The sequence below is a fragment of the Suncus etruscus genome, chromosome 5, assembly GCF_024139225.1.
Source record: "Suncus etruscus isolate mSunEtr1 chromosome 5, mSunEtr1.pri.cur, whole genome shotgun sequence".
Lineage (NCBI taxonomy): Eukaryota > Metazoa > Chordata > Mammalia > Eulipotyphla > Soricidae > Suncus > Suncus etruscus.
Genome location: NC_064852.1, coordinates 122,075,615 through 122,088,013, shown reverse-complemented (window position 1 = coordinate 122,088,013; position 12,399 = coordinate 122,075,615). Strand labels below are relative to the sequence as shown.

The 12,399-nt window shown below is 43.4% G+C and overlaps 2 protein-coding genes across 3 annotated transcripts in view; both read right to left on the bottom strand.

Annotated features, from left to right (window-relative positions):
* The window catches only part of SF3B1 (splicing factor 3b subunit 1), a 350,612-nt gene that overhangs the window by 176,722 nt on the left and 161,491 nt on the right, over positions 1-12,399 (bottom strand). The gene's annotated exons all lie outside the window — the stretch shown is intronic.
* The window catches only part of RFTN2 (raftlin family member 2), a 67,378-nt gene that overhangs the window by 28,401 nt on the left and 26,578 nt on the right, over positions 1-12,399 (bottom strand). Inside the window, exons 4-5 of one of the 2 annotated variants that reach the window (XM_049773256.1) lie at positions 11,396-11,672; positions 10,981-11,184 (exon numbers count right to left, since the gene is read on the bottom strand). In XM_049773256.1, the coding sequence (XP_049629213.1) occupies positions 10,981-11,184; positions 11,396-11,672 (481 nt within the window). Of the gene's footprint in view, positions 1-10,980; positions 11,197-11,395; positions 11,673-12,399 lie in introns of both variants that reach the window. The other variant, XM_049773257.1, reaches the window with a different exon arrangement.

Below are 12,399 nucleotides of genomic sequence, written 5' to 3'. Positions count from 1 at the left end.
GGATCAAACTGCAGTTCATCCTAGGTTAGCCACATGCAAGGCAAACGCCCTACTACTTGCACCACTGCTCTGACTCTTTATTTAATAGATTTTTAATTGGATCGTTGTGAAATAGTTTTTTTAATAATATTTTATTTAAACACCTTTGTTACAAACATGATTGTGGTTGGGTTTCATCATTTAAGAGGACACCCCCCCATCACTAGTGCAACATTCCCATCTCCAATGATCCAAATATCCCTCCTCCCCACCCCCGCCCCCACCCGTACTCTCCAGTGGTCGGCAACCTTCGGCTCTCGAGCCACATGTGGCTCTTTACACTTTTAATTTGGCTCTTCTATGTGCCAGGCTGCCGCTCCAGGAGTCAGGACTCTGCTCCTAGCCTCTGTCAGTGCGCGCCCTGTGTGACTCTCAAAATAATTTTCTATCGTGGTTTTGGCGAGATTTGGCTCAGTTGAAAAAAAAGGTTGCCGACCACTGCTCTAGACAGGCTTTCTATTTCCCTCATTCATTCTCATTGTTAGGATAGTTCTCAGTGTAGTTATTTGTCTAACTAAACTCATCACTCTTTGTGGTGAGGTTCATGGAGTGGGCTGTAACTTCCAGCCCTCCTCTCTTTTGTCTCTGAAAATTATTGCAAGAATGTCTTTCATTTTTCTTAAGACCCACAGATGAGTGAGACCATTCTGCATCTTTCTCTCTCCCTCTGACTTATTTCACTCAGCATAATATATTCCATGTACATCCATGTATAGGAAAATTTCATGACTTCATCTCTCCTGATGACTGCATAATACTCCATTGTGTATATGTACCACAATTTCTTTAGCCATTCATCTGTTGAAGGGCATCTTGGTTGTTTCCAGAGGCTTGCTATGGTAAATAGTGCTGCAATGACTATAGGTGTAAGGAAGGAATTTTTGTATTGTATTTTTGTGTTCCTTGGGTATATTCCTAGGAGTGGTATAGCTGGATCGTATGGGAGCTCGATTTCCAGTTTTTGGAGGAATCTCCATATTGCTTTCCATAAAGGTTGGACTAGATGGCATTCCCACCAGCAGTGGATAAGAGTTCCTTTCTCTCCACATCCCCGCCAGCACTGCTTGTTCTCAATCTTTGTGATGTGTGCCAATCTCTGTGGTGTGAGGTGGTACCTCATAATTGTTTTGATTTGCATCTCCCTGATGATTAGTGATGTGGAGCATTTTTTCATGTGCCTTTTGGCCGTTTGTATTTCTTCTTTGTCAAAGTGTCTGTCCATTTCTTCTCCCCATTTTTGATGGGATTAGATTTTTTTTTCTTGTAAAGTTCTGTCAGTGCCTTGTATATTTTGGATATTAGCCCTTTATCTGATGGGTATTGGGTGAATAGTTTCTCCCACTCAGTGGGTGGCTCTTGTATCCTGGGCACTATTTCCTTTGAGGTGCAGAAGCTTCTCAGCTTAATATATTCCCAACTGTTAATCTCTGCTTTCACTTGCTTGGAGAGTGCAGTTTCCTCCTCGAAGATGCCTGTAGTCTCAATGTCATGGAGTGTTTTACCTACGTGTTGTTCTATATACCATACGGTATCAGGTCTGATATCGAGGTCTTTAATCCATTTGGATTTTACCTTTGTACATTTTACCTTTGTTAGATGGGGGTCTAAGTTCAATTTTTTGTAAGTGGCTAGCCAGTTGTGCCAACACCACTTGTTGAAGAGTCTTTCCTTGCTCCATTTAGGATTTCTTGCTCCTTTATCAAAAATTAGTTGATTGTATGTCTGGGGAACATTCTCTGAGTATTCAAGCCTATTCCACTGATCTGAGGGTCTGTTTTTATTCCAATACCATGCTGTTTTTATAACAGTTTCAAAGCTGTTCATGATTGAATTTCAGTCATACAATGACTAACACCCAACCCTTCACCAGTGTACATTTCCCACCACCAATATCTCCAGTTTTTCTCCCACTGTTCTCCTTACACCTCCTCCCCACTCCCTAGCCTGTCTCTATGGTAGACATTTTTTCTACTCTGTTTCTTTCTTTTTTCCTTTTAGACACTGTGGTTTGCAATATTACTACTGAAGGGGTATCTTGCATATCTACTTTACCTCCTTTCAGCACCCAGTTCTTGTTCAGAGTGATCATTTCTAACTATTGTCATAGTAATAGTTGGATATTATCTATTATTGTCATTTTAATTTAAAATTTGAGTTAAAAACTGTCCTACTTCTCGCTCCTTTGCTGTTGCGGTGATGATGGGGGAGGAGATAATTTAACACACATGTTCTCCTGAGTGGCTCCCAGGAATCTGCACTATTAGTTGTGATACATTCTGGTTGTAGCATTTAACAGAGGACGAAGCTTTTAGTCACACACACTGGGGTGTGGGGTTCTGTCATGGTTCCAGTATATCCAGAAAGCACAGTTCTTAGTGCTGCACTTAGTCCTTCTGGGCAGCCCTGGGGATCAAACTTGAGACCTTGAGCTTGCAAAGCTATTTTTTTTTTCTATTTTTGGGCCATATCTGGCAGTGCTCAGGGGTTACTCTTGGCTCTGTGCTCAAACTTCACTCCTGGGGGGCCGGAGAGATAACATGGAGGTAAGGCGTTTGCCTTGCATGCAGAAGGTCGTTGGTTCGAATTCCGACATCCCATATGGTCCCCCGGGCCTTCCAGGAGCGATTTCTGAGCATAGAGCCAGGAGGAACCCCTGAGCACTTACGGAGTGTGACCCAAACACCAAAAAAGAAAAAAAAAATCACTCCTGGCAGGCTTGGGGGACAATATAAGTTATCGTTCTGGCCTGTGTATACATTATTTAATACCTGTGCCTATTTCCTCATTTGTGTAGGGTTTTCTTATTTTTTGAAAGGGGCACACCAAGCAATGCTTAGAGCTTATTCTAGACCTCACTGGCATCTGCAGGCATAAAGAACTGTCAGTGCTGTGTTACTTGGAAGAGTCCTGTAGCAGCCACTGCTTCCTTTTCCTCTTTTTTATTTTATTTTTTTATTTTTTGGGCCACACCCAGTGACTCTCAGGGGTTATTCCTGGCTATGTGCTCAGAAATCATTCTTGGCTTGGGGGACCATATGGGATGATGGGGGATCAAACTACGGTCCATCCTAGGTTAGTGATTGCAAGGCAGATGCCCTACGACTTGTGCCACTGCTTTGGCCCCTTTTCTCTCTTTTTTTTTCCTTTTCTTCTTCTTCTTCTTCTTCTTCTTCTTCTTCTTCTTCTTCTTCTTCTTCTTCTTCTTCTTCTTCTTCTTCTTCTTCTTCTTCTTCTTCTTCTTCCTCCTCCTTCTTCTTCTTCTTCTTCTTCTTCTTCTTCTTCTTCCTTCTTCTTCTTCTTCTTCCTTCTTCTTCTTCCTTCTTCTTCTTCTTCCTTCTTCTTCTTCTTCCTTCTTCTTCTTCTTCCTCCTCCTCCTCCTCCTCTTCTTCTTCTTCTTTTCTTCTCCTCCTCCTCCTCCTCTTCTTCTTCTTCTTCTTCTTCTTCTTTTCTTCTCCTCCTCCTCCTCCTCCTCCTTCTTCTTCTTCCTCCTCCTTCTTCTTCCTCCTCCTCCTCCTCCTTCTTCTTTTTTTAGCTATAGGGGCCCACACCTGGTGGTGCTCAGGGCTTATTCCTGGCTCTTCACTTAGGGGGACTCATGGTGGACTCAGGGACCACACGGGAGACTGGGAATTAGACTTAGGACTTCCTCATGCAAAACCAGTCCCCTGCCCACCATCCACTCTGCTCTCCTTCTTCCTTTCATACAGCGAATATCTCTGGTTCTCATTGCTCCATTCACACAGATGCTTCCTTGTTCCTCTTTCCTGTCCGAGGATTTTATGCCTGTTGTGCTGTTTCTCTGTAGACAATGTTCTGCCTCTGAATCTCCAGTGACAGCTTCTTCCCAGCCTCCAGTCTAAGTGTAGCTGTTACCTATCAGACAGGAACTCTGGGCCCACCTTTATGGGTTCTTCCCTCCTACTTTCAGGACAAAATTTGGTTGGGAATTCTGTGGCGAAGCATCATAAGTCACCCTGCACTGTAAAATGAGATGGTCAGGGACCTGCCTATCCCTGGCATCATGAGAGGAAGGGACAGTACTTCTGCTCACTTCTGCAGGCATTGTGCCTGGCCTAGAGGTAGGCGAAAATGTTTCTGTGAAATGCAGGTGCTTCTTTGTTTTTTTGTTTGTTTTTGGGCTACACCTTTCAGTGTTCGGGGTTTACTCCTGGTTCTGCTATCAGGAACCACTCCTGGTGGGCTCAGAAACCATATAGTATTGCTGGGGATCAAATCCTGGTTGGCTGCAAGGTAAGCACCCTATCTATTGTACTATTGCTCTGACTCCAGCAAATGTTTCTTTCAAGGTCATTACACCACTCACCACCTCAGTCTGGGAGAACCAGCTGCTCCAATTGTTGTTGTTGTTATTAGTTTTTGTTTTAAGGTCATACCAGCTTGGACCCAGGGCTTATTCCTGCTCTGCACTCTGAGATCCCTCCTGGCAGGGCTTGGTGAATCCATATGGGTGATGGGAATCAAACCCAGGTCAGCTGGGTATGTGGCCTACCCACTGTATTGTTCTGGACACCCACATTGGTGTTTTTAGAGGGGTAAAGAAATGGGAATAGGTATCAAGAGAAGTGTGAAAAAAACTAAGGAGGGGGCCGGAGAGATAGCATGGAGGTAAGGCGTTTGCCTTTCATGCAGGAGGTCATCGGTTCGAATCCCGGCGCCCCATATGGTCCCCTGTGCCTGCCAGGAGCAATTTCTGAGCCTGGAGCCAGGAATAACCCCTGAGCACTGCCAGGTGTGACCCAAAAAAACCAAAAAAAAAAAAAAAAAAAAAAAAGAAAAAAACTAAGGAGAAAAACTCACCAGACTCAATGTAACCTGGACCTGTGGGTATAAAGGGAGGAAAGAATAAGGCAGGCTCTAAGAACATTGGAACTAGGCTGGTGAAGTGCGCGCGCACACACGTGTGTGTGTGCTGGACCAGTGTGTGTATATGTGTGTGTATGTGTATGTTTTGTGTGTGTGTGTGTGTGTGTGTATGTGTGTGTGTGTGTGTGTGTGTGTGTGTGTGTGTGTGTGTGTGTGTGCTGGACCAGTTGGCAAAGCTGCCCTGTTTCCTCCCCTCTTTGCTGTAAACTGGAACACTACTGATTCTGGTAGGACAAAGAATTCTCTGTGTGTCGACTCATTGAAAACCCTTTTTATTTCCTTTTTTTGCTTTGGGGCCATACTTGGTTTAGCTGTATGCTGACTCCTGGATCTGTGCTCAGTGCTAATGCCTAGTGAGGCTTGGGGGAACTGTATGTGGTGTTGGGGATCCAATCAGGGCTGGCTGCATGGAAGTGCCTCACCTCTGGTTCATCTCTGGGAAAACCTGGTGTGGTCACTCCTGGGTTTTGTGAGCGAGTTTTTTTTTTTTTTTTTTCCCTTCTCCCCAGTCACTTGCTACCATAACCTGTCTCTGGATGTCTTATTCTAACCCTCATTCCCTTTCTCACATCATCTCCAGTCCTCCTGTCTCTCTCTTCTTTGTCTCTCCACTTTGAGAGGATTTTAACCCACTGAACAAATCCCAGGTTGCTGTTCAGTGCAGGATTGAAGAAATCCCAGCAGCAACATGTAAACGGGGGTCATTGCATGTGAACCCTTGAGGCCGCAAGGACAGCAAAAGAACCCTTGGGTGCTTCTCCTAGCATGTTTTTCCAAACAGCGAAGTTCTTGAAAGTGGCCTGGACTCTGAAGAATTCTTAAAAACTTCCATGACCTTGCTAAGGCAAAAATCCTTGGAGCCGGAGTGATACTACAGTGGTATGGCATTTGCCTTGCATGTGGCTGCCCAGGGTGGACCTGGGTTTGATTTCTGGTGTTCCATATGGTTCCCCGAGTCAGGAGCAATTTCTGAGCACATAGTCAAGAGCAATTTCTGAGCATACAGACAGGAGTAACCCCTGAGCATCACTGGGTGTGCCCCCCCCCAACAAAACAAATAAACAAAAAATCCTAAAAACCTTTTTTTGTAGCATTGGGAATTGAACCAGGGTTGACAGTGGTCTCTATCATTGAACCATATCACCAACCCCTACAGCAGTAAACTTTAGGAGCCAAGAATGTGGCTCAGTGGTAGGCACAGGCCTTATGTGTGTGTAAAACCCTGGGTGTGACCCCGGGCAACAACAACAATAATAAACAATCTCTCTCTCACTCTCTCTCTCTCTCTCTCTCTCTCTCTCTCTCTCTCTCTCTCTCTCTCTCTCTCTCTCCCCCCTCTCTCCTCTCTCTCTCTCTTTCACTCTCCCTCTTCCCCCCATTATTTTTTCTTCCTCTCTATTTCTAGAGGAAAGGAATAAAATGAAGTACTATATTTAAGTAATATAATTACTAATGTATAAAACAATTACTAACAGAAATACTAAGATAATTAAGCAATATATATATTTTTGTGTGTTTGTTTGTTTTTGGGTGGGGGAGCCATAACTAGTGATGTTCAGGGGTTACTCCTGAGTATGTACTCAGAAATTGCTCCTGTCTTGGGGAACCTTATGGGACACCGGGGATCGAACCGAGGCCCATCCTGGATCAGCCGTGTGAAAGGCAATCGCTCTACTGCTGCACTATTGCTCTGGTCTCTAAGCAATATATTTAAATATACAATAATATATTTAAGTTTCTGTACAGTGCTTAGTTTCATTCTTCTAGTTCTCGTGGTAGGCTGGCTTCTGTCAGTAGTTTGGAAGAAGATGGAAGACAAAAGCCAAAACATGTGCTGTCCTCTATGTCCTGCATATCTTTAGATATGCAGCAGCAAGTCGCCCAGAACAAAGCCACCAATTCAGCTCTGCTTCCTCTAGCTTGCTTCTTACAGTGACAACAGGCATTGGCCACAGTGTCCCCTCTGCAGCTTCTCTGAATCCTCCCAGCTCCGAGTGACACACTCAATTGTCAGGCCCCAACGACCGGCCATGGTGGCTTGTTAGGGGCTCGGCATGGCCTGTCATTGCCAAATGCTTAATGAGACATTCCAGATCTTCTCAGGGGAAGGATTCCCTGAGCTCTCTTAACTAGTTTCTGAGGCTTTTCCAAACAAAAGATCCACAGAGTCTCTGGCTGGCAACTTCTGGACTAATTTTATTTTCTTCAAGCAAGGCCCAAGGCAGGGTGCCCGAAAAGATTGTGAAAGAAGTATTTTTTTCTGTTTTCCCTCACACTTAGTCACAAACCAACATCTGAAGCAGCTCCAAGTTAGTCTCTTTGAAATAAAGAGAAAAAGGAGAGAGAGTGAAAGAGAGAGAAAGAGAAATATCAAGAATACACTAACTTACAAATACTTGATCCTTAAGAAAAGAACTATAATGACATAGATCAAGTGACAAGAAATAAAATAGCAGGGAAATGAACTCCAAATGTGGGCGAGGTTGTGTGGGAGTCATCGTGCACAAATGAAGATTACTAAACTCTCACAAAAATTAAGTAGCATTTTTATTCCTTCTTTTAGCAACCCAAGGCTCAGTGAGAGTGATTAACTTCTCCAAATCATGCAGCTAATGAGATCACCAGAAGGAAAGGACAGAGGATTTCAACCATGGCCTGTGTGATTCTAAGACTTTTGTCTTCAGACCTTGCTCTTTCTATCAAAGACCAACCTGAAGATTGAAGAATTATCTATCAAGCACCTTTTATGTGCTCAGCATTATGCAATGTGCGGTGTTTCTGGCACCCCAATGGGATTAATCCTTAATTTCACTTGCCAGGTAAAAAGGCCTATTCAAATATTAATTTTGCTAATTTTAAATGTGCATCCTTAAACTTTAGTTGTATTAGGTAAGGTATCTATCATTAGGATGGTTTAATAAGATATATTAATATTACATTTTGTTTATCCATTCTTTCCTCTAACCTCACTGAACTGGATTCCTAGTTATTCAGGTTTTCATAATCTCATATATCTTAATAATATCTTAATACATTTTTAATTCTTTTTTAGTTTTTTTTTTTTGGGGGGGTGTTGTTTTTTGGCTGCATCTGGTGATGCTCAGTTGCTAAGCCTGGCTCTTTGCTCAAGGATCACTCCTGATGGTATTTGGGGAAACCAAAACTGATGCCCGGATTTAAGTCAGAGTTTCAGTGTTCACGACCACTAGTCAGACAAGTGCTTTAATGCTTGTGCTATTTCTCTGGTCCCTTATTTGAGTTTTGGGGCCACACTCAGTGTTCAGTACTCAAGATTGTGAAAAAGATTGTGAAAAGAAGTAACTCCAACTTCTGTGCTCAAGGTGATTTCTGGTGGCATTCGGGAGACCATATGTGATGTCAGGGATCGAACCAGGGTTGGTTGCATGCAATATGTCCTTACATTTTCTGCTCTCTCTCTCTCTCTCTCTCTCTCTCTCTCTCTCTCTCTCTCTCTCTCCCCCCCATTTTCATGATATTTCCATCTTTTTTCTATGGGCTTTTTCTTTAGTCCTGATCTTTCTATTCTTTAGGTTGAGATATAATTGACAAATAACATGAGTCTCCAGTGTAACTGACATCTTTCTAGAAAGACATCTGGGGAGGATGGGGGCAAGGGCGAGCTGGTGCGGTACTATCCCTCACAGATGTGACCCAAAATTGAGCTAAACACAGAGTATTTCTCAGGGCCCCATGAGTAAGTCTTCAGCGCTTGAGGAAGCCCATTACCATGGAACAAGCAGCAACAGCCCAGACTCAGAGTGTCCAGTTTCTCCCTCATCTGGTAAGGGAGAATGGCCCAGTGATAAGGAGGGCCTGGCCACTTATGAGAGAAGCCTACACAACTATTAACATCGCAGATGCCTCCTCTATAACTCTATAACTTTTATGAAGTTATAGCTTCCCAGCTCAAAAAAAAAAGGGGGGGGAGCAAAGCTTTCTCCCATTAGCCTGGAGGCTTTCCAAGGTTGCTAAAGGCACTGGGATCTTTTCCCAGGAAAATAGATGCAGGTGCATCTATGCATCTATGCAGGGGGATGAGGAGGCCAGAAGCCAGGCATCCCCAGGGGTCAGGCCAGCACTGACTGAAGATAAGGAAGGTGCCTTTTTGTAGTTGTTTTGTGCTCAGGGCTTACTCCCAGTTCTGAGCTCAGGGTTCATGCTTAGAGGGGCTCGAACACCAGGTTGGCCTGCCCCACCCGCTGTTCCACTACTCCTCCTCCACCCAAAGGCAGGTATCGGAACAGCTACTACCTCTTGCTGCCCAATTCTTTTTTATTTTTTCTCGTGTGTGTGTGTGTGTGTGTGTGTGTGTGTGTGTGTGTCCATAACGAAGTGTGTGTGTGTCCATAACGAAGTTACTTCTGACTCAGAAATCACTCTTGTGTGTGTGTGTATGTGTGTGTGTGTGTGTGTCCATAACAAAGTTACTCCTGACTCAGAAATCACTCCTGTGTGTGTGTGTGTGTGTGTGTGTGTGTGTGTGTGTGTGTCCATAACGAAGTTACTCCTGACTCAGAAATCACTGCTGGCACCATATAGGATGCCAGAGATCAAACCTGAATTGATCCCAGATTGGTCACGTACAAGGCAAATGCCCTACCACTGTGCTATGGCTCTGGCCCTATTTTAATTGGACAGAGCAGCCCAGTACCTGAGCTTTCTCAGGTAACCCTGCTCGGACTTTGATTCTTCTTTGAAAAGAAAACTACCTGAGGGAAAGTATTCCTGACCTCAATTAATTGCTGCCCCAGAGGCCTTGAGACAAGTCTATCTCCAGCTCCTCCTCATCTTTGCCTGACTGACAGCAGAAGCCTGAAGAAGAGGCAAGATCAGAAGGTGCTTCGAAGACGGCCAGAGTAAAACTCTTTTTTTTTGTTTTGTTTTTTTATTTGTTTTTTGGGTCACACCCAGCAGCTTTCAGGGGTTACTCCTGATTTACGTTCAGAAATCGCTCCTGGCAGGCTCGGGGACCATATGGGATGGCCGGAATTCGAACCACCATCCTTCTGCATGCAAGGCAAACACCCTACCTCCATGCTATCTCTCCAGCCCCCAGAGTTGAACTCTTGTCTTGTCCAGGTCTGTTGAACAGACCTCGGTTCTATTCCTAGCATCTCATTTGTTTTTTTCCTGAGCCTTGCCAGGAATGATCATTGAGTACAGAGTCGAGTGTCAGCCCTGAGCATGGCTGGGTGTGGCACACACACCCAACACCCCCCCCCCCCAAACATAAAAGTGATTTCTAGAGTTCAAAGTGCTTTCCAGCTACAGGCCTTCAATGGCCCGTTGTGCCCCACATTTAACTCATTTTGAACATTTAAATGTCTGGTAGCTCTGCACGTTGGCCTGGTGCTATGGTTGCTGTCGGTTACTGGAGGTCCCATTGCTTCTGGGCTTGTGAGATACTGACATAACAGACTCTGTCAGACATCAATCAGCCTCTCTAAATCTGGGTGCAGCCCAGTTTTCAGGCTGCACTTGCAACTACAAATTCCCTTTAGCTGTCCAGAAGGATCAAATTCAGAGCCACAGTCTTTGCTTGGAATTAGCAGGTGAAAACCCCAGTTTGCCAGTCAGGCCTGCCCTGAATCAGAACCCCATCACTAGTTCTGGAGCACAAAAATTGAAACACCAGCACAGGGAGGAAAATGGAGGAACCCACCTTCTCTGACAGAAACAAAAGTGATATTATATAATATCATACAATATATGATAGGACTTACTCCTAGCTTAGGGTTTTCTCTGGCTCTACTCTCAGGGATTACTTCCTACAGGGCTTGGGGGACCATATACGGCGCCAGCGAAAGAAGTTGGGGTGGAGGCAAGCAAGCTCCGTACCCACTGGACTATCATTTTGTCTCCTAGTCAAAGAATGCTTCAGGTTGAAAACTAGGGCAGCACATGTGCAAGGCAAGTGCTCTACTGCCGAGCTGTAGTCCTGGCCTTAGTCAAAGAATTGGAAAAAGCCAAAGTATTTCCACCATATGATACACAGTCAACTCCTTTAGATGTTGATATATCACAATAAAAACTTACCTTTAATTGGTTCCCAGCATACAAAGTAATCAATTAAAGACAAGCCTTGCTTATAGTAAAAGGAAGTTAATTCCAGCCAATCAGCATCAAGCGTAGTCACAACAAGTCCTTTTCGTGTTACTTTCATTGTCAGAGCTCCTTCATGATAGGTCCAGCAGGCTGGGATATCATCAAAAACATTGAAGACTATATATAACTTATTATCTGAGGTAGGAAGTCAAAAAAAGGGGGGGGGAAGAGAACATAAAATTTCAGTGAAAAGATTCTGAGTGTATTATTCTACCACCCTGAAAGTTCCAGCCACCAGTGAGTGCAGAGGCAGCACCAACATTGTCCATAGGACCAGTTAGTTAATGGAAACTAACTTATTCTCTGCTAGGAACTGAGTTATTATATTATTCATGTTTTCTGTTACCTTCTCCCTTTTGAGACTTAGTGGAATGAGGGCTGCCATCTTCTTGTGTCTGATACTGCCCACTTTCATGAAATTCTTCCTCAATTCCACTTTCAGAGGATTGACCGCTTAATGTGCCTTCATTCCAGCTTCCACATTTTTCATCTGAACTATTCCTCACATGTAGTGTTGGTTCTTGCTCGCCATCATGGTTGGTTCCATTGCAGTACTTCAGTGGTGAATAATGCTGAGACAGGAATCCAACAAACTTCTTTCTATTTTTAGCAGCTGCATTAATCTGAAGTTTAAAAAGAGAAGAGAAAATAAGATGCAAATGTTGGTTTATTGTGGAACTTCATATTATTATGGTCTCACCCCTCGAGACCATCCATGTCACATGCAAACAATTATGACTTCATATGGAATATATGGTACTTTAGAAATGATGAAAACAATAATATTTTTCCCTGAAAGACTATTTGGAAATAACTAATAATTCTATAACATAATTAGCCTTTAACAATGATTTCTACAGGTGAAGCAAAATGGAAAACAGTTTCAAGAGATCTTCCCCCCAAGATGATGAAATATATCCTAATTAATAAAGAGAAGACAATTAAAAAATTACAACAACACAGCACTGCTGGATAATGAAAACGTCTTACAACTTATTCTGGCAAATGACTACATAGAATGCATAAGCCCAATTCATAGATCACTTAGGGAATTTCCTACATTTGAAAGGGGGGGTGTCACACTCAGCATCCTCAGGTTAGTCACGGCTCACTGACTTGGGGTTCTCACTGCTAAAGCTCCCCAAGCACACATTTAGCTTGTCAATAGGCAACTAATTATAAAGCAGCAATTCAAAATTAATATTTGACATTCACTTCCAATTTTGTTCATGAAACAGGGCCATATTAAAATATTCAATGTGCTATGTTTCCTGAAGCTTTTCTCTTGATGAAATCACCTCACTACTCTAATTGCTGAAATAACAGTACTTTCCTGTTTAAATAGGTTTT